Source organism: Odocoileus virginianus, chromosome 7 (assembly GCF_023699985.2).
Source record: "Odocoileus virginianus isolate 20LAN1187 ecotype Illinois chromosome 7, Ovbor_1.2, whole genome shotgun sequence".
NCBI lineage: Eukaryota > Metazoa > Chordata > Mammalia > Artiodactyla > Cervidae > Odocoileus > Odocoileus virginianus.
The window spans coordinates 42472472-42494012 of NC_069680.1; the positions used below are offsets into that span (position 1 = coordinate 42472472).

A 21541-nucleotide genomic window follows, 5' to 3' on the forward strand; every position below is an offset into this window, starting at 1 on the left:
TCTTTGAGTTGTAAATGGTGTTAGAGTCTACGGAACTAAACTCGTTCCTCTCATTTAAATAAAGACTCTGAAGCCCAGACTCACCCGATAGATGCAAAGGAGCTGAGAATGGTTCTAAACTGTACTCTAACCTCCAGTATAAAAGCAAGTATTTTAATAGCACTTTTTTCCTAATAGATAAAAATTATGCATACTCATTGTAGAAAATTAAGAAAATATTAGAAAAGTCAAAGAATAACATAAAAATCATCCATATTACTTACTTTTACTCATATCATCCATGGAATTGCTAGATCAAAGAATTCACATATCTCAAAATTTCACATTTCAACTTTAAGTCAACTAGGTAAATATTTTACAACATAAACTTAACCTTTACTAGAAGGGGCACAAAACTCAAGTGAATTGCACATAAGAAGCTACATGTATTGTAATAGTAGAGATTATCAGCCTAAAGAGAGGAGGAGGGAATAATACAATACATTGCAATATATTACTGCATGCATATGTGCTAAGTCACTTCAATTGTGTTTGACTCTTTGGCGAACCTATGGACTATAGCCTGCCAGACTTCTCTGTCTATGGGATTCTCCAGGCAAAAATATTGGAGTGGGTTGCCATGCTCTCCTCCAGGGGATCTTCCCGACCCAGGGATCAAACCTGGGTCTCCCGCATTGCAGGCAGGTTCTTTCCATCTGAACTACCAAGGAAACCTAGTTGTTCCCTATCGGCAAAGTGGAATCACGCCCGGGTTTAACACATCCTATTTCGGGCCTCATCCCAGAACTCTGTAGATTTAGAGGGAGAGAGAGAAGTCCAGACACCTGAATTTTTTTTTTTTAAGCTTCCAATATGATTTTCATGATTAGTCAGTGTTGAGAATTCCTGATAAGGTCTTTTTCCTTCCTTATTAATCCTATAAGACATTTTATTCACTGTAGCGGGATCATTTTTAAGAACATTATTCAAGGTTATCTCCCTAACACACTATTTCTTCTCTTTCTACTTACTTTTTAAATTTCCTATAAAAAAATTAAAACAAGTGGGTGAGTTGGAAGACCCATATCTAAGACAATGATCTGCAGAATGTGGCCCCTGGATTAGCAGCATCAAGATCACCTGGAAATTGATTGGAAATGAAACCTACCCTAGACCAGGTGGGAAACTCTGGGGGTGAGGGAGGGGCAGCAGTTGGTAATTTCACACAAACCCTCTAGATTTTGAGAACCAGTGATTCAAGACAAACTTGGCTACTACATATAAAATGGATGACTAATGAGAACCTACTGTATGGTACAGGGCACTCAATGCTCTGTGGTGACAGAGAGGATACATGTGTACGTGTAGCTGATTCACTTTGCTGTAAGCAGAAACTAACATAACATTGTAAAGCTACTATACTCCAATAAAATAAAAAAAAAAAAAAAAAGACAAGCTTTGAAAACTACCAACGCCTGAGACCCACCCCCAGATTTTGGTTTAATGAGGTGTGTGGTTTCCTCAGATGGTTATATTAGTATACAGTCAAGTTTGAGAACCATTGGGGCTTGAAAAGAGCTTCCCCTGTTCAGAACAGAATCTTCTTTCTAAAGTAAAAGTGAGAGGGGAAAAAAAAGTGTATGTGGTGGCGGGGGGTGGGTTTAATGAAGGAAAGAGAGTGTTTTAAGAATAAAGAGATTTCAAGGTTCAAAACTAAGTTTGTCTCAGTAGTGCATATAATAATTTGAGTCAATATTTATTTTTTATTTATCTTTAGGAGACTATGATTACCCTTATGATTATAGCTGTGTTTTTAGTATTTGATGATTGAAAATATTATATGAATATCAGGAAATGAATTTGATAACTTTGTGTATTTTATTCTTTACTGCAGCACCTAAAGACATTTGAAAAATAGAAATATATACGTAGAACCATTACATTTTAAGAAAATGCTTAGCATTCATATGAACTTTCTTATTATACTTTCAGGAGGCCTGAGGCTCATAAATTGGTGACTGTTAAGGATTTTTATACTTTTATGTAAAAGAGATGGAAAGAATGGGAGATTATACAGATATTTTTATTGCTTATCTTCCTATGATGTGAATGCCCAAATTTATAAATCCTTCCGGAAGGTTTGTGACCCACTAATAAATTATGCTTAACATATTATATTCCAATCATTTGCAAATTAGCCATCCATTTATAGTATCTATGATATTGCCTAATAATTATAATCTGAATTTATTACATCACCATATTTATCAGTTATGTTGACAGCATTTACCATATAACCCCATAGAAGTTATTTCTAAATGGAATATTTTTGTCCCTCTATAATTATAAACACTTTTCTCAAATTATAACTCTAATTTCTTAAAATATGTCATGTTTTATGATATATTCTCAGTTTTAGGCCAAATATCACAATTTCCACTTCTTTCTTTCTTCTTGTTTTTCCCTCTGTCTTTCCTTTCTTCCTTCTTGCCTTCCTTCCTTGAAAATATTGTCTTAAAACCTACTAAGTTTGGGGCTTCCCTGGTGGCTCAGTGGTGAGGAATCCACCCACCAAAGCCAGAGACATGGACTTGATCCCTGGGCCAGCAAGATCCCACATGCCATGGAGCAACTAAGTCCATGGCCCACAACTACTTAGCCTGTGCTCTAGAGCCCCGGAGCCAAAACTACTGAGCCCAAGTGCCACCACTACTGAAGCCTGTGGGCCTTGAACCTGTGCTCCGCAACAGAAGCCAGCACGAGAGAGACCTGCACACCACAGCTAGAGAAGCCCCCACTCGTCACCACTGAGAAAAACCAAGCAGCAATAAAGCAGAGCCAAAAATAAATAAATAAATTTTAAAAGATTTAAAAAATCTACTAAGTTCAATTGGATATTTTTCTACTAAGTTAATGCCTCTAAGTGACATGGATCAAGATATCTTCCACATCTTTTAAAAGAACCTGCAAGGAGAGATAAAAAAGCCTTCCTCAGTGATCAGTGCAAAGAAATAGAGGAAACAATAGAATGGGAAAGACTAGAAATCTCTTCAAGAAAGTTAGAGATACCAAGGGAACATCTCGTGTGGAAGATGGGCACAATAAAGGATAGAAATTGTATGGACCTAACAGCAGCAGAAGATGTTAAGAAGAGGTGGCAAGAATACACAGAAGAACTGTACAAAATGATCTTCATGACCCAGATAACCTCGATGGTGTGATCACTTACCTAGAACCAGACATTGTGGAATTTGAAGTCTAGTGGGCCTTAGGAAGCATCACTATGAACAAAGCTAGTGGAGATGATGGAATTCCAGTTCAGCTATTTCAAATCCTAAAAGATGGTGCTGTGAAAGTGCTGCACTTAATATGCCAGCAAATTTGGAAAACCCAGCAGTGGCCACAGGACTGGAAAATGTCAGTTTTCATTCCAGTCCCAAAGAAAGGCAATGCCAAAGAATGTTGAAACTATCGCACAATTGCACTCACCTCACATGCTACAAAGTAATGCTCATAATTCTCCAAACCAGGTTTTAACAGTACATGAACCGAAAACTTCCAGATGTTCAAGCTGGATTTAGAAAAGGCAGAGGAACCAGAGATCAAATTGCCAAAATCATTTGGATCATCGAAAAAGCAAACGAGTTTCAGAAAAACATCTACTTCTGCTTTATTGACTATGCCAAAGCCTTTGACTGTGTGAATCACAACAAACTGTGGAAAATTCTTAAAGAGATGGGAATTTCAGACCACCTCACCTGCCTCCTGAGAAGTCTGTATGCTGGTCAAGAAGCAACAGTTAGAACTGAACACGGAATAACAGACTGGTTCCAAATTGGGAAAGGAGTACATTAAGGCTGTATATTGTCACCCTGCTTATTTAACTTATATGCAGAGTACATCATGTGAAATCCTGGGCTGGATGAAGAACAAGCTGGAATCAAGACTGCCAGGAGAAATATCAATAACCTCAGATATGCAGATGATACCACATTTATGGCAGAAAACGAAAAAGAACTAAAGAGGCTCTTGTTGAAAGTGAAAGAGGAGAGTGAAAAAGTTGGCTTAAAACTCAACATTCAGAAAACTAAGATCATGGCATCTGGTCCCATCACTTCATGGCAAATAGATGGAGAAACAATAGAAACAGTGACAGACTTTATTTTCTTGGGCTACCAAATCACTGCAGATGGTGACTGCAGCCATGAAATTAAAAGACGCTTGCTCCTTGGAAGAAAAGCTATGGCCAACCTAGACAGCATATTAAAAAGCAGAGACATTACTTTGCCAACAAAGGTCCATCTAGTCAAAGCTATGGTTTTTCCAGTAGTCATGTATGGATGTGAGAGTTGGACTATAAAGAAAGCTGAGCACTGAAGAATTGATGCTTTTGAAGCATGGTATTGGAGAAGACTCTTGAGAGTCTCTTGGACAGCAAGGAGATCCAACCAGTCCATCCTAAAGGAAATCAGTCCTGAATATTCATTGAAAGGACTGATGCTGAAGCTGAAACTCCAATACTTTGGCCACCTGATGTGAAGAACTGACTCACTGGAAAAGACCCTGATGCCAGGAAAGGTTGAAGGTGGGAGGAAAAGGGGATGACAGAGGATGAGACAGTTGGATGGCATCATTGACTCAATGGACATGAGTTTTAACAAGCTCCGGGAGTTGGTGATGGACAGGGAAGCCTGGCATGCTGCAGTCCATAGGGTTGCTAAGAGTCAGACATGACTGAGCGAGTGAACTGAACTGAATTGATTGAAGGCAGAAAATGCAGCCAATTAATAGGCTCAAACCATTAAACAAATACAACTTGTTTTCACTGAGGTTTGTTGAATTTTGGAGTGAATTTCCCTAAATACGCTAAATGCTTCTATTTTGAAAAATGTGTCCAAAATTAAATAACATATTTCTTTAAAAAATAATACAAAGAGGAGACAAAAATCTATGTCCTAGATTCTACCCAAGAAATGGCAGAAGAGCACGACTTCTGCCTGGAAGTGTGTGGGCTTTCCTCTGGTTGCCTAAGTTCCGTGAGCAGCCTTTTGGTGACTGGGTCAGAGTTGTGCAGTCTGGGTGTCAGTGGCTTTTCTCTGCTCTACCTGGGTCATTAGTGGTAGGCTGGGGCAGTTGAAGGATGCATAGGGTATAGTGGGCTAGGAAGTGAGAGCTTCATGCAGATGGGGACATCAGCCTGGACCATTGGTGGGGTGACAGATCACCCTCCTATCTGGCTTTCTCTTAGCCTTGAAATGCAGGTTAAATTACCACGACCCACTGATATCTCTTCATAGGCATCGTCTTTGTCTTGTGTGTGTGTGTGTGTGTGTGTATGCACACATTTTCCCTATAACTTCAGTTCAGTTACAGAACTTATATACTGGACTTATATCTCATATACTCTGCATATAAGATAAAAAACAGGGTGACAATATAGGCCTTGATGTACTCCTTTCCCGATTTGGAACCAGTCTTTTGCTCCCTGTCCACTTCTAACTATTGCTTCCTGATCTTTATTCAGGCCTTCCCTTGGAATTATTTGTGTACATAGCCATCTCCTTCACCTCCTTCTCATCCTTGGGCACAGCAAGTGTCTCTATGACTAATGAATAGATACACGGCTAATGCACCCTGATGGGCATAAAAAGAACATGCGAAGTTGCCCCCTGATGTACATGGCACGTCCTCTGTTACAGCCTGCAGCCCTACCCCCAGCTTCTCTACTGTTTCTCCTAAAGTCAGCGATACAGGTACTTATAATTTCCTGAACATACCGTGTTATTTCATGCAGCTCTCTGCCTTTAAATTTTCAAATTTACACATGCCCCTACTTTGGGGAGGGGAGGGCTGAGAAGCCCTACCCTTCTTTCAAGTCCCAGTTTATGTATCATTTTTGCCGAGTAAAAACCTAGCATCTCTCTCCACTCTCCCTCCTTTCAAAGTTGAACTGGATAACCCCGCCCTGTGATCTCACAATATCCTTCCTTTGACTCACTGGCCAGTTTAGTCTGTGCTCTCCATTTCTTCTGGAAAAGATAATGAATGATGCCCACAGCACACTCCGTGTTCTTTGACAGTGGGACACCCACACACTTTAGCACTCCCTAGGGGCTGGGTGCTTGCTGAGATCCACTGTCTTCTTTCCCAAACTCATTTATGCCACTTGTACCTGTTAGTGTAACTAAGAAATTTGCTTAGATGTGACTTAAGTGAATAGTATATGAGTGGGGAAAAAAGAGTTGTGTTTTCCATGAGAACAGATGGATGCTTTGGAAAGACAAGCTGCTAAAAATGTGTACTGCTGGATTAGGGATAGGCAAGAGAACAGATAAAGATGGGGGAGGAGTATATAGAAATCTTGAAGAAATCTTCTCTCAAATTGTTTCCTCCCTTAATATTTAACTCTATAAAATCCCAAGATCATGGCATCTGGTCCCATCACTTCATGGGAAATAGATGGGGAAACAGAGGAAACAGTGTTTTATTTTTTTAGGCTCCAAAATCACTGAAGATGGTGATTACAGCCATGAAATTGAAAGACACTTACTCCTTGGAAGGAAAGTTATGACCAACCTAGATAGCATATTGAAAAGCAGAGACATTACTCTGCCAACAAAGGTCCATCTGGTCAAGGCTATGGATTTTCCAGTGGTCATGTATTGATGTGAGAGTTAGACTGTGAAGAAAGCTGAATGCCGAAAAATTGATGCTTTTGAACTGTGGTGTTGGAGAAGACTCTTGAGAGTCCCTTGGACTGTGAGGAGATCCAACTAGTCCATCTTGAAGGAGATCAGTCCTGGGTGTTCATTGGAAGGACTGATGCTGAAACTGAAACTCCAATACTTTGGCCACCTCATGCGAAGAGTTGACTCGTTGGAAAAGACCCTGATGCTGGGAGGGATTGGGGACAGGAGGAGAAGGGGACGACAGAGGATGAGATGGCTGGATGGCATCACCGACTCAATGGACAAGGGTTTCAGTAAAGTCCTGGAGTTGGTGATGGACAGGGAGGCCTGGCGTGCTGCGATTCATGGTGTTGCAGAGTCGGACATGACTGAGCGACTGAACTGAACTGAACTGAAAATCCCAAACTGGAAATTGTTGAAGATGCCTTTGGAGAGTGGTTTTTGGAATTCCCATCAGTGTACCCATGCCACAAGAGAAGACTTTAGCCCTACCTCAAAGATTAGTGAAGTGCAAGTGTTTTTAAGTTAAAATAAAATCTCTAAGTTACCCATGTATCATTTTTACCTGTCCCAGTAATATATTGTGGGCTTCCCAGGGGGCACTAGTGGTAAAGAACCCACTTGCCAAGGCAGGAGATGTTAAGAAACGCGGGATCAAGTTCTGGTTCAGGAAGATTCCCTGGAGGAAGGCAGGGCAACCCACTCTAGTATTCTTGCCTGGAGAATCCCATGGACAGAGGAACCTGGAGGGCTACAGTCCATGGGGTCCCAAAGAGTCAGACATGACTGAAGTGACTTAGCACGTTACTATGCAGTAGTCTATTGCAGTGTATTGGGGTGGAGCTGGGAGGCAGAGACTGTCTCCCTCTGATTGTTTCTTGAAGACAGGGCCCATGTCTTGCTTGTCTTGTATTATCTGTGCCTAAGACTGGGAAGAATATTTGAATCCTAGAGAACTTTCTGTAAGGATTTCTTGACCCAAGGGAACTGCTATACTTATTGTACAAGTGTTTGTGTGTGTTCAGCTGTGCCCAGCTCTTGATGACCCCGTGGTATGCTGCATACCAGGCTCCTCTGTCCATGGAATTCTCCAGGCAAGAATACTGGAGTGGGTTGCCATTTCCTTCTCCAGGGGATCTTCCCGACCCAGGGATGGAACACGGGTTTCCTGCAGGCAGATTCTTTTACCATTTGATCCACCAGGGAAGGTTCAACAATTAGGTCTCTTTTATGCATTACAGCCACCAGGCGGCAGTGCAGCTGTATTCCTTCGGAAAGGCCAACCCAGGGAAGATGCCTCCAAGCTAGATCCCCAAAAATGTGATGAGCTTCCCTAAAGTGTATTGGAGAATCTGTGGCATAAACATCTCACTTTATATCTGTGTTTCCCTTGTTTACTTGGGGAAGTTGACTCCATTTTTTCTAAACAATGAAAAGTCCAAGTAGTAATCACTACCTCATTAAGGTAGTTATTAAAGCCAAGCCAATTCCTGGAAGGGGAAAAAAGAAAATAGGAAGAAAAGCTTAATACCCTCATGCAAATGTTGTGACTAGCATTAAGGATTGTAAATTGGTACCAGGCAGGCCACAGTGTCTTACAGTGGAGTCTCGAAAGCAACACTACTGAGAAAGTTACGGAGAGTGTGTCCAGATGACTAGACAGGTCTCAACCCTGCCTTCCTTATCTGAATGAGTCTTCACCAGTTCTGACGTGCTAGAGTCACAGATTTCAAAACTTAAGTGCTAGTGGCTCATATCTTTGCAAAGGAGTGTCCTCTCCCAGAAGAAAGAGCATAGTAAGATGAAAAAGAATTCCAAACACCACCATTAAAAGAAACACCTTGGAAAAATAAAAGAGAATGATTATTTTACTTTTCAATGGGCTGCCAGGCTGAATTACAACTATACTGATGATCTATGAAGTTAAAGGATCTTAACGCAATTTGGGTCCAAGGGAGCTGAGACATCCTATTTCCACAAGTCTTTGGAAGCAATGAAAGAATATCTGTTCCAAAGTACTCTGTTTGAGAATTAAATAAATCTAAAACAAGATAAAATGGTCCAGTTTACAATTATCATGGGGGCTTTGAAAGAACTGACGTAGAGGCTGAGTGATTCACTACATCTGGTGAGCCAACTGACTTGGATTTGAGACTGAGCACTGCCCCTAAAAGTGACCAGTCAGTTTACCTTTCCTCTCTCAGCACCACATGGCCCATCTGTGAAATATACGGTGAGGGAAACTCGACAAATGATCTCAAAACCTCCTCCAGGTCTGAACAATCATATATTCCTTTTCCAGGAAGTTACCCTTACAGTTACACTTGACTTCCTTCTGTTGCAGCTTAAAAAAAAATTATTTCTTGGCTGCGCTGGGTCTTCACTGCTGCGCAGACTTTCTCTAGTTGTAGCGAGCAGGAATTATTCCCTAGTTGTGGTGCCAGGGCTTCTCAATGCATGGCATGGCAGCTCTTGTTGCAGAACACAGGCTCTAGAGAGTGGGCTCAGCAGTCACGATGCACAGGCTTAGTTGCCCCTCGGCACATGGAATCTTCCCAGACCATGGATCGAACCCGTGTCCCCTGCATTGGCAGATGGATTCTTAACCACTGGACCACCACTGAAGAGCTGTTTCAGCTTTAAAGATGCAATACGAGATAAACCAAACATGAAAATTGCTATTTCTCTATCCAAACTTAGTTTTCTCTTAGGGCAGGATCTGGCAGGGTTCAAAATACGGTTGGAACTGATACCAAAGGATTTTTTCAATAAAATTAGAATGAGATGTTACAGTTTAAACCCCATAAAATCAAAACATGCTAGTTCGTGTGCAGAACAGAAACTCAAAGCCGGCATTTGCCCTCCAGTTGCTCACAGTTGAAGGGAGTGGTGGCAACTTACTCTAAATGAGTAAGAAAATAAATATACTGATATTTCAAGACTGAACAAACATACGAGCTCCCATTTAGGTTTCTGACTCCTGATTTATTTTCCCACTTCCCCATGGAGAAGTCAATGAATGAATACTCAGATCTTCAGCGTCTGTCTGGAAAGCTGGCAGTCTTCCAGAACTACGACTGGCTATGAAAGCACAGTTCCAGTCCTCACCTTCTCAGGCTATCACGTCAACTTTTTCACAGAAGAAAGACAAAGTTGGAATGGGCAGTGTGGCCCTTGCACATCTTCATGGTGCCTTCATCCCTTCAGTGCCAGTGATCTGTTGGTCACATGGTGCACAGAATTTAAGGCACAAAAGGGTGTGAAGCCTTGGGGCTGCCCTCAAGGTGTTGTCCCTAACCATAGCTTCTCCTTCCTTCCTTTTGATTGTCCCAGACATATAGTTCATAAGCCAACTGGGCCTCCTCTTACTTTTCCTCCTCAGGGCCCATCCTGGTTGCTGACCACAGGGAAGTACTATAGAAAAGGTTTGGAACATGGATTGAAACAAGTCGCTGGGCTACCATTGACCATTTTCAGGCATTGGGCTTGCTTACTCAACTTGGTGAATAGGAGCAGTGCTTCAGTTGGCCCTTCTGTAGCAAGAGGAAAATACTGTGGGCTCCAAAGGAGTGAATGCATTAGACCCCTTAGTCCCAGGCCTGGCGCAGAAGGTACAGGCCGGCCTTGCCCATCGGCATTTCTTCATCAGCATCATCCATGATGATGCTGGTGCAGAAAGACTGAACAGTGGAGGCCGACCTGGGCCTGAGCGTGAGTCCCCTCACTTGGAATATCATCCTGAGAAAGTCTGAAAGCCTCTCCTGCTTCGCGGGAGAAGGCAGGATTCGATGCCTGGGGCGAGGGGAGCAGGAGGCTTAAGGCAAAGGTCAGCGGAGTGCAGAGTGAGGCCCAGAAAACATTAACCCTCGCTGTGATTACTGCCTATGAAGACGAGCTGGGGCAGCGGTGCCCACGGAGGGCCCTGCCGACCATCTTGGCGGTTTCAAGCAGGTCCCAGAGGCAGGAAGCCTTCCCTTCGAGGCGCACGGGTGGGGTGAGAGGTGAGGGGACGCTCAGACACCCGCTGGTAGTGGGAACTGGGAGAAGCGAACTTGACCTCCGGCTGCGCGCGGGGCGTGTCCGTCCGCGCCTTCGGCTGCAAGGTCCTGCCTCCAACCTCGGCGGGCCCAGCGGAGCCGCTCCCGGGAGTCGGGGGCCGGGCCCGGGACCCCGCCCAGGCGGCGGCAGGGTACCCTGGGCTGGGCGCTGCTGGGCCGAGCCGACGGGGCGGAGAGGAGCGCGGCGGGAGGAGGAGGAGGAGGAGGAGGAGGAGGGGGCTGGTCAAGGGAAGTGCGACGTGTCTGTGGAGCCTTTTTATACCTCCTTCCCCGGAGTCCGGCAGCCGCCGCCGCCACCGCCGCCGCCGCCGCCGCCACCCGAGCGTCCTAGCGCCTCCGCTCCAGGGGCTGGGCTCCGAGTTCCAGCGCGCCGGGAACCGCCGTAGCCAGCCAGCATGTCCGAGGTCAAGAAGCAGAAGACGGTAGGCTGCCAGTCGCCTGCCTTCCTCCTCCGCTCTCGGCCCCGGACGCTCGGAGCCCATCCTCCCCGGGAGGGGGCGAGCAGCCCGGGCGCGGAGGCTGGGGCGCGGGGAGGAGGAAGGGGTGGAGGGAAGCAGGAGGGCGAGGCTCAGCCGGGATTCCCTGGGCAGCCCTCGCGGGGCGGTCCCTCCCCGTCCCGCGCCGCGGGGAACCTCCGCCCGGTGGGGTCGTCACGGCCGGGCTAGACCTCCAGAGCCGGAGGCGTGGGTCCCCATCCAGAGAAAGATCCAGAGGTGGGAAATTTCCTTTCTTCCCCCGAGAACTTTTTCTGGACCCGTCTTTTCTTTTGAATGAACTCCGCACGGGTCCAAGTGGTGGGGGGCGGGGCGTGGGGTGCGGGGTGGCAGGGTCTGGGGGACCCCGCTCTTGCCAGGTCTGGTCGCTGGCGACACGTCAGGGACAGTCATTGGCGTTTTGTCCACGGAACCTCCTTGGAGTGGACTTAAGTGACAGACGTTCATAAAGGGAAAACTACGACTATCTAGACGAGGGAGGGAAATTGCCTTTCTCCACTGGCAGGATCTAGCTCCTTGCTGGGATCGGATGTCACCCTAAGTTCAGCCATGGGGGGAGGGTGGGTGGGTCGCGGGAGGCTCCTCAGCTTGGTGGAGTGAAATGAGCGGACCGTTTTGAGGAGGTTCAATTTTATCCACAATGAATCCGGGCCATCCCCATGGTAGGAAATAGAAGGTTGTTGAAAAGTTCCATTCCGACTTAGTGACAGGGGCTTCCGTAAATTCTGCATCCTTAAAAATGGCAGCGATGATCACAGACTCTTTGGGAGTTGGAAAGAGCCTTGTAGAGACAGCATTGGGGCCACACCAGGGCTGGTGTGCAAGCCAGCCGTCTGATGGCTTGAACGCTCATCTTTTTTAACTACCAGATTGAAAGCCTCAGATGATTATGGAGGTCAGGGAAGGGGCTGACCTCTCTCAAACCGATTTGTGCTTGGCACATAGTAGATGGTCAATAAGTGTTTTATTACTATTATGTAATACGTAACACTGAAATATCTTTGAGGTGTTTTTGTGGCAGGAGAGATGAAAAAACATAAATTGGGGAAGGGGAGTGGAGGGATCACACAGGGGCTAGGAGCGTGGGCTTGAGCAGCAAGGGGAAGGAGATGGGGCTCTGTGGTTTCAGGGGCCACACTGAGCCCTCAGGAAGGCCCAAGAGGAAGGACGCATCTATTTGAGAAGGGAGAATGGTCAGGATCCTTTATAGGATGGATTTTAAAGTGGGGAGACTCTTGGTATTATAGCTGAAAACACTTCCGTGCAAATCACTTGTGTTTTATTCCTATTTAATTGTATTAATTTCTGTAACATTCTAAATGGTGTCTTCTAAGCCACAAGCTGCTGAGGCACTTGGTAGCCTCTTATAGCAGTGAGGTTTCAGTTCTTACCTCCCGGCTAGCATCAAGAATTCCTTCCCAATGAGATTGCTTTCTCAAGCATTAGTAATGAAGGGGCAGGTGGTCTCTCCCTTTCTTGCCTCCAGTCAGCAAGAGCCTGTGAAGTGAAAGGCTTGAAAACAGGGGCTTTACACACGAATCATGGCAAATGCACAGAGAGAGTGAGAAACTTGAGGACCAAAGGATTTGGGTTTTGTATTTACGCATTTAGAACCCTCTTTTTTTTTTTTTTTATTTGAGGTGTGTATGTGTTCTGCATAGGATTAAATTAACACCTGAAACAGCTAGCACGACTTGGGAACTTTTATATAGCTGACACAGTTATAATCCAGGGGACCAGTACGAGTCCCCCAAAGCGCCAGATAGATACTATTGGGTAAAGCGAGGCAGCTGTAAATGCATCTGAAATTTCTCAAGCTTTAAATGTTAACTCAAACTGTGTTTTGAAACTTTGCAGGCCAAAACAAAATCTGCCCACATGTGCAACCTCTGAACTAATCAATTATTTGAAAAATGAGTCTTGCTGATCTAGGAAGCTTTCTTGGAAGTGAGTCTGTACTGATCTTTTTCAGAAACTCACAGAAATCATTACCTTATTTTCTGTATTGTCAACTGAGAATGTCAGTTTATACCCCAGTGACTGCAGTTACTCTAAATATTTGTTGAGCCCCTACTCTGTGCCAGACAGTCTACTAGGGTGAACACATTGTCCCAGGATGTTTGTTTTTGTTTTTGTTTTTTGCCTCACTCTCTGGATGAATATAGCCTTTCAGTTCAGACCACTCTAAGAAGAGTAAGTAGTTCTGGTTTAAATGTGAGAATGTAAGATGATTTTCTCAGATGCTTGAAAAAAATAAAAAAGGAAAGTTCTGTTATGAGGGAAGGTAGTACATTCCTGCTGTGTTAGGCATCCTTACCATGGAAACCAAAGACAGCTAGGTGTCACAGCCCTCCCCGCTACCCTTGGCAGCCCTCCCCGCTACCCTTGACTTCCCTCCAAACTTGGCTACTTCTGATCCCCTTGACACACACATGGATCCCAGGAGAAGGAAGGAGGCAGACAGCAGCCAGAAGATGGAAAGAGATGCAAAGGCCTGGTCCTTTCTTCTTGCATCATTTCCTGGATTAGCATTTTTCAAGGTCCACAGACAATGTTATTATGTCCTGGAGACAATCAATCTGAAAATTCTGAGAAAGTCAACTGAGATATTAAAGTATTTCCCAAAGGGTCAAAGAAGCCAGTGTTTGGGAGGGAATGAAGAGCTTTTGAAAAGTTAAACCTCCCCATAAATGTAAGTCATTATTCACCTTTTATTATTTTAAAGATTCTGTACAATATCACATTATTTTCCTGGAAGTGGCTACTTTTAAAACTATTTGAAGAAGCTATGTAAGGCAAGATATGAATTTCCAACTGGAAGGAAGGAGAAACAAGTGCTTCCCAGAGGCCAGGCCCTTGGCCTCATCCTTACAGCAGCCTTTACCCAGAAAATGGAGCCTCACCTCTAGGAGGGAAGAAATACCAGCAGCAGTTTAGGATTTAAATTCGAGTTTTTCCAGGGACTTCAACAGTGGTCCAGTGGTTAAGACTCCATGCTTCCATTGCAAGGGGCACATGTTTGATCCCTTGTTGGGGAACTAAATTCCAGGTTGTCCAACTTTGAAGCTCCTGCTCCTTTTAGTCCCTCTATTTCTCTGGCCCATAAATTTTCTCATCCATAATGACTTGCCCCTTACAGTTGTTGTGAGGAGTAAACAGCTCCTAAACGCTGTCTCACTCAGGCCTATACTCATATGCAGTCGCTACTGTTACTATTTTTTATTGTACCATACTGTCTTGGTTTACCCAGCAAGGAGAAGAATGCACAGGTCAGACCACTCCAAAGGCTCAGTAAATGACAACCATCAGAATATCTAATGAAAGTAAACAAATACAGAAGTAGAGAGGTGATGATTTGAATTCTAATTGTAAAATGCTCAATAGAAGATAAAGGTCGATAATTAGTGCAGACTTACCAGAGAAACCCAAATAATCAGCAAGATTTTGTCAACAACCTTGGCCAAGAAAGGCAATCTATATATATAAGTAAATACCAGACTAACTTCTTTCCACCCTTCCTGCACCTTCAGCTATTTCCAGATTTATTTTAAAATTAATGTTGTCCGATTCATGCTGTTATTCCACGATCATCTCTTTGGACTTTTGCTGTTAAAGATAAATTTAGCTAACTATGAGTTTTATATCTCTGAGATAGTTATCTTTATCTTTCGGCCCTTTGTCTTCCTGTTAATGTGCGTGGTTATTCTGGTTTGCCTAGGGGGTAATTAGACTGAACTCAAACATGGAAATGTGAGGGAATGAGAGTCTGAGAAAGGAATCAGTGATGTCAATCTTGGCCTTAGATGATTACTGTTTATTTCAAAACCTGTCACTAAATAATAATGGGCACTGTCTTTGTGTTTGGAAGTCTTCAGAAAACACAGAAAGTGAAAGTAAATAAACATACATATAATGCCATTTCAACTAACCTTTCATCACTTGGATGCTTTGCTCATGACAAGTGAAATGGCATGTATTTCAGCAATCCTACGTACAGCCTGGCACAGAGTAGGTGCTCAATAAATAGATTTTCCATATTAGGCTCCGGAATTGCTTAGCGGATGAATTTGGTTTTGGACATCTCTGTTTTCATTAGATTTCTCCCAGCCCTCATATCTGTCTGCTCTCATGTGCTGGCTCATTTTTGCCTGGAAATCCATCATTAATTACCACTGAAAACTTGCCTGTAGGGATTCTTGAAGCTTAGAATGAATTACCTCCGCACCCCACCCCAGAGGAGTTACTTTTGTTTCTGCCAGATGCCTGGTGGCACTACTAGTCTGGCATCACTTTTGGGATTCTCCAGAAAAGAATACTGGAGTGGGTTGCCCTGCTCTTCTCCAGGGGATCTTCCCAACTCTGGGGATCAAATCCACGTCCCCTGTATCTCCTACAATGCAGGCAGATTCTTTACCCACTGAGCCACCTGGGAAGCCCCCTTTAACCTAAACCTACCACTTAAAGTTTTTTAGACCACCCAGGTGATGAGAATTTGAGTTGCACTTTGACACACGGGGACCAACTTGTGCAGGCAAGTTTTCATGGACCACCTACCCCCAGCCCACCCCTTATGTACCCTTTCAGTGTCAAGGCAGCTGTCCCTGCAGTCTCTTGGAGTGGGAAGTGAGTTAATTCCAGTTCATTCTTATTTTTAAGGGGTGACTCTTAGGAACCTCAGCTTACTGTAGACAAAAACCTTTTTATTCTCCCTACTTGGGTATGTTCGAGGCTTTGTTGTCTCTTTCACGTCCCCTGTGAGGTTGTCAAAATCAGTGCAGATCTGCCTCTGTCAGGACAGAAGCCCCTTGTGCTTGCTTACATCTGAGGTTCTTGCTTTCCTGCAGATTTTGGCCAGGAGGTTCCTTATTATCTTGTTGGCTATTTGATGTTTCTAATTAGGTTATTTTATATTATAACCTGAGTTTTATTTTTTAATTTTTCTGAAGCCTTAATTGAATTTATAACAATATTGCTTCTGTTTTATGTGTTGGTTTTTTGGCCACAAGGCGTATGAGATCTTAGCTCTCTAACCAGGGATTGAACCCGCAGCCCCTGCATTGGAAAGGGAAGTTTTAACCACTGGACTATTAGGGAAGTCTCCATAACCTGCATTTTAAATTTATTTTTATGGAAAGATTGGATGGCTTAACCTAGACCAGCATTGGTGGAAACAAAAATCTCTGCCTTTTCTCGATTCCTGATTATCATTAACTTATGATGTGTATATCATACCTTTTCTTTATACCTATAACACTTATTAAAGGAGTACTTTCAGAACAAGTAAACCTAAGATGGATTGCTAGTCAGAAATATTTAATTGAATCCCCTTTTCCCCTACAAAGTGCTAAAGGCTGGGCTAGGGGGAGAGGAGGGTGGTACTCACCTTATCTTAAAGTTTCTGCCTATATGGGCATCCTTAGAGCTATGCATTGTCATGTCTCATCCTCAGCTGTTAGTCCAGGTCAAGTGCATTCCTGTCTGAAAGCCCCTTCAGTTCAACACCTCTCTTTGCTTCTCCCATGCTCTTGTGGGTACCCTGACGTCAGTACACTGCAACTCTTGCAGTACCTCGGTGAGGCTATCTGAGATATTTGACGCTGCCCCCTGACTTCCAGAAGGGTGAGAGCTATGCTCCTACTCTGGTGTGACCTTGCTGGGACTTGGAGCAGCTCCAGGGGCTGCTGGAGTCTATCCCTGCTTCCTCTCCCTAGGGGGTCTCTGGAGGATCAGAAGCACAATCGGTACCCCCTCCTTTCAGAGTCCCCAAAGCTGGTTGACCCCTCTTACCCCAAGCCCAGCACCAGGCCCAGAACATCACTCACTCCCCTTCTCAGACTCATACTGGCATCTGAGCTCCTTCTGCTTCCAATAAATATTAAATAGAGCTTTTCCAGAAAGGTTATTTAACATTAACATTGGATTCCTTATAAATGTGGTCTTCTTGTTCCTCTTTCCTGCCTTTTGATCATTAAATATTTTTTTTCAATTTAGAATAAATTGGCACACAAGATGGAAATATCTTTTTCTCTCTGCAAAAGAACCATTGTATTAAAACCTGACCTCTAATTTGCCTCTGATAACACATGGTATGTAAACTGACTTTCATCAGTTGGCTGATGTGACTTCCTTTAAAATCTAATCGCAGCTCTTTCTGCACTTTACTTTTACTCCTGAAGTGGATTTTGCTATTACTGGTATTGTGAAAACATGACTTCAGCGTAAACATGGCAATCTCAATCTGTCTAGCACCAGATATTAAATTTTGGCAAAAAAAAAAGTTATAAAACTGTTATAAAACTTCTCTAAAACAGTTACATTAAATATATCAAATGCTAATCATGAAAAGTGATCATTTCTATGCTAGGTTAGTATTTGTTTGAAATATATAGTTAACATCTTTGTATGTTTTGTTATAAAAATACAGATTTTTATCTACCAAGCATCTATGTCCAGTCTTTTTCTTTTCTTTTTAATATGTGCCAAGTGTGGGCTTGAAAAATTATTTGCAGACCTTGTTTGGAGACTTACACCACCTACAGTGAAGATTTTATCCCCATTACTTCATTCATCTATACCTTCCCCAAACATTTATTTGTGGATGATTCGTGCTTTCTCAACTTTTAGCAAAATAAGCAACTAAGATGTTGGTGATGATTTTTATTTTTATATCTTTCCTACTGTTAGAAACCTGAATTAACTCTTTGGTCCTCTACTATGATCCCATTTTGTTTTCCTTCTAGGACTCTGAAAACCTTTCTTTTTATTTCCTGTCTGATCCTCATTTATGAATTTGTTCACCTCATTTATTCAACAGATATTTTTTAAATGACCCAACCAAGACCTGTGCTTGCCATAATTTACCAGAGCTACCAAAACCTTATATTTGTTAATTATAGTTTTTTAGATCATTCAAATACTGTCTTTAAACTACTCTAAACATAGCATTTACTTTTTTCTAATTGCAACACCCTACCCACAAACTTTATATTCTTTCAACCTTCTGCCCAGTCAGTATTACAGTGGCCTTGAGCCAAAAGCAATGAAATTCTCAATTGATTTTTCATTCATTTTTAAAAATGTTTTTCTCCCCCAAATTAAAATTTTAAATTATTTACTTTTTAATCAAGTTGTTCCTACTTTAAAAAATGTATTTTTTCCCCAAGACCCCTAGCATTTTCCTTCTGGGAGGAAAATGAAGATTTCATCTTCAAGTCATACAGGTTGATACAGAGAGATTTGCTGAGGCGCATGACTGTCTTCTTGGCCAGCTGGTGGTGATCCCACCACTGAGCTGGAACTCTGCTCACATAACTACAGGCCTAGCACTTTTCTCTTTTTTGCATGCCCTTCAAAAGAGGCCCTACCCATTTTCTGTGGCTCTGTCTTTTCTTTTACATACTGGGAAATATTTTCCATAAATTAAAAAAAAAAAACTTCCAAGTTGGTTATCACTGAATCACAGTTACACTTTAATTTAGCTTTAGCATCTTGTTCTGATATTCTGAAAATAGAAAGTATGAACAAGAGAGCAGTGTTTGAAAAATGAAGGACTCCCCTGTTGGTCCAGTGGTTAAGATTCCGTGCTTCCACTGCAGGGAACACAGGTTTGATCCCTAGACAGGAAACCTAAGATCCCACATGCTGTGAGGCATGGCCAAAATGAATGAATAAATAAATTTTTTAAAAAGAGAGAAAAAGATGTAATTGACCATTTTGGAATATGTGTGATGGTCCAGTCTCTATTTAGAAAATTCAACTTACACCCTCCTAAACTCCTCAACCTCACTCACTCTTTCTTAAGCCTTCTCAAACAGTTTAACCATTTTATCAAAAAAAGAGAAAAAAGATAAAAATGATTGCATAGTGTGCAATACAGATAAGTTTATATTAGGCAAAATTTGAGGCAAATTCAGTTGTACATTGAATCCTCAGTGCTTGTTGTAGAAGTTCTAGTTTTATCTCTAAATCCATTCATTTCCATTGTTTCCTAAGTTCATGAAGTACCATGAAGTTGGTTACACGTAACTGTGTGGTCCAGCCAACTAAATCTACCTAAATTGGTGAGTTCCAATATTCTTTTCCTAAATAGTATGAATAAGTACAGATGTTGGGCCGTGTCACTAATAAAACAATGGCTTAAGTAGTTACTAAAAAAAAAAAAAAAAAAACTTGCATTCATCCATTGTGTTTAAATTCACCATGTGACTGAGAACTAATAAAACATAGATATTAAAATTCTCTCTATGGGATTTGCATATTTACCAGGAGTTTTGATGTTTTTGAACATGTTTTTTTAGAAAATTCCTACTTTGTTGTGACTTGTTTATCATCTGCATTGAGCCCTTATGATGTGGCAGGCACTTCACAGCCTTGCCTGTGCATTAACTCATGTAATCCTCACGATCTCCTGAAGGAAGTTGGTGAGCAAATAGTCAGGAGGGAACTCATTTAACTGAAATAGGCTTTAGAGAGTTCCCCACAGGAGAAGCTAAAATCTTAATAGCTGCTCTGTAGTTAATAAGTTGTTTATTTCATAAAGGGAATGAGACAAATGCCAAATAGCAAACGAAGTAGGATTAGATATACTACTGTTTCATTTGTAAAATATTTTGGCAGCTGCCTACTGCTAATATCTCAAGATAGTAATAATGAATTCTATTAAGAGACATTCCTCAGCACTTTTGTAAAAAGAGGAAATGGCACATATTCACAAACGCGTGTTATCCTTGCCGTCACACACATTTCTTTCCTTATGGTGACATAAAGCGAATAATTGGAAAGTAAATTTTCTTTGTGCTCAGACTCAACAAGTAGGGGTAATAGTTTTTATTGCCTAGTTTTACCACTGGGTCAGTATTCAACAAATGTGAATGGAATGATTTGTTTCCACTAAAGCTCCTAATACCTGAGCCAAGTTGCAACTGTGATTTGTCGATGATAAAAGGAAACCAGGCCACCCATGTGTTTTTCACAAAATAAAAATTTGACCTAGCTGGAAGTCAAGGCTTAAGGATGTTGGCAAACCAGATAATGCTTCTGTTTTCACTGGGGACCAATGAGGAGTGCCTGGAAATTGTGAGATCGTGAATGACAGTTTCCAAGATGTTTGGAAGAAATGTTTTGGGGAGTTTGTCTCATTCTGTCATCATAGGTTGGAAAAGTTTAAGATTTCAGCAATCCTGGGCCATAGCCTCAGTGAAAGCTTCTAGGAGGGCCTGGATTCTGATTGTCAGAAGACCATTGTGTTAAGAGACCAGAGCCCACACTCACAGGGAAGAGAACAGCATTGGGTGCACGTGATTGTAGGGGCTGAATGGAAGTCCTTTAACAGAGAGAGGTTACCTCATTTAAAGGGGACCGGGATGGGGAATACATGTAAATCCATGGCTAATTCATTTCAGTGTATGACAAAAACTACTGTAATGATGTAAAGTAATTAGCCTCCAACTAATAAAAATAAATGGAAAAAAAAATTAAAAAAAATAAATAAATAAAGGAGAAGAAATGGCGACCCACTCCAGTATTCTTGCCTGGAGAATTCTGTTGACAGAGGAGCCTAGTGGGCTATGGTCCTTGAGATCGCAAAAGAGTCAGGCATTACTTAGCAACTCAAGGACTTCATTTAAAGGGGACTCCCAGGTGGTCCAGTGGTAAAGAAACTGCCTGCCAAGCAGGAGACTCGGGTTCGATCCCTGGCTTAGGAAGATCCCCTAGAGAAGAAAATGGTAACCCATTCCAGTATTCTTGCCTGGGAAATCCCATGGACAGAGGAGCCCAATGGGCTTACAGTCCATGGGGTCTCAAAAAAGATGGAGACAACTTAGTGAGTAAACAACCTTATTTACATAACAGGAGTAGTCGTGACAACATAGAAATTAAACCACAAAACCCATTGTTTCACAGCGTGAGACACCTTGCGTACAAAATTCTGTCTAAAGGATGTGTTGTCTCTGCTTAGCTATTCAGTGAATGGAAAAATCTGGTCATGATAAACACCTGATTTCTTTTATTTTCTTCTCAGTGTTGAGGCTTTAGTTTAATAAGTCCTTTACACTTCACACTATGATATGTATTCCTTTTTTTTTCCCCACTCAAATCTCCATTTTATTGACAACAACATGAACAGGCTAAAAAGATAAAACTTCAGAGATTTCCCTTTCTACAAGTATTTTACTTAGCTCTCAAATACACCAAACATTTTTAAAGTCTCTTTGAAGAAAGAATAGTGAATATGTATTATCTCCCCCTTTCTTTGCAGTTTTGAAATTCTTTTATCCAAAGATAAAGTTTTTAAAGTATCTTATGTTGGAATATAGCCAAA

General features: G+C 42.3%; 1 protein-coding gene across 4 annotated transcripts in view; it reads left to right on the top strand.

Annotated features, from left to right (window-relative positions):
• The first annotated feature begins 10570 nt into the window (after window positions 1–10570).
• Window positions 10571–21541, top strand: part of PAPSS2 (3'-phosphoadenosine 5'-phosphosulfate synthase 2) — an 85762-nt gene continuing 74791 nt past the window's right edge. For 2 of the 4 annotated variants that reach the window (XM_020884019.2, XM_020884020.2), the window contains exon 1: window positions 11014–11148. In XM_020884019.2, coding sequence (XP_020739678.1) covers window positions 11122–11148 — 27 coding nt within the window. In that variant the 5' untranslated portion in view covers window positions 11014–11121. Of the gene's footprint in view, window positions 10670–11013; window positions 11149–11334; window positions 11440–21541 lie in introns of those variants that run through there. The other 2 variants (XM_070470594.1, XM_020884022.2) reach the window with 2 other exon arrangements.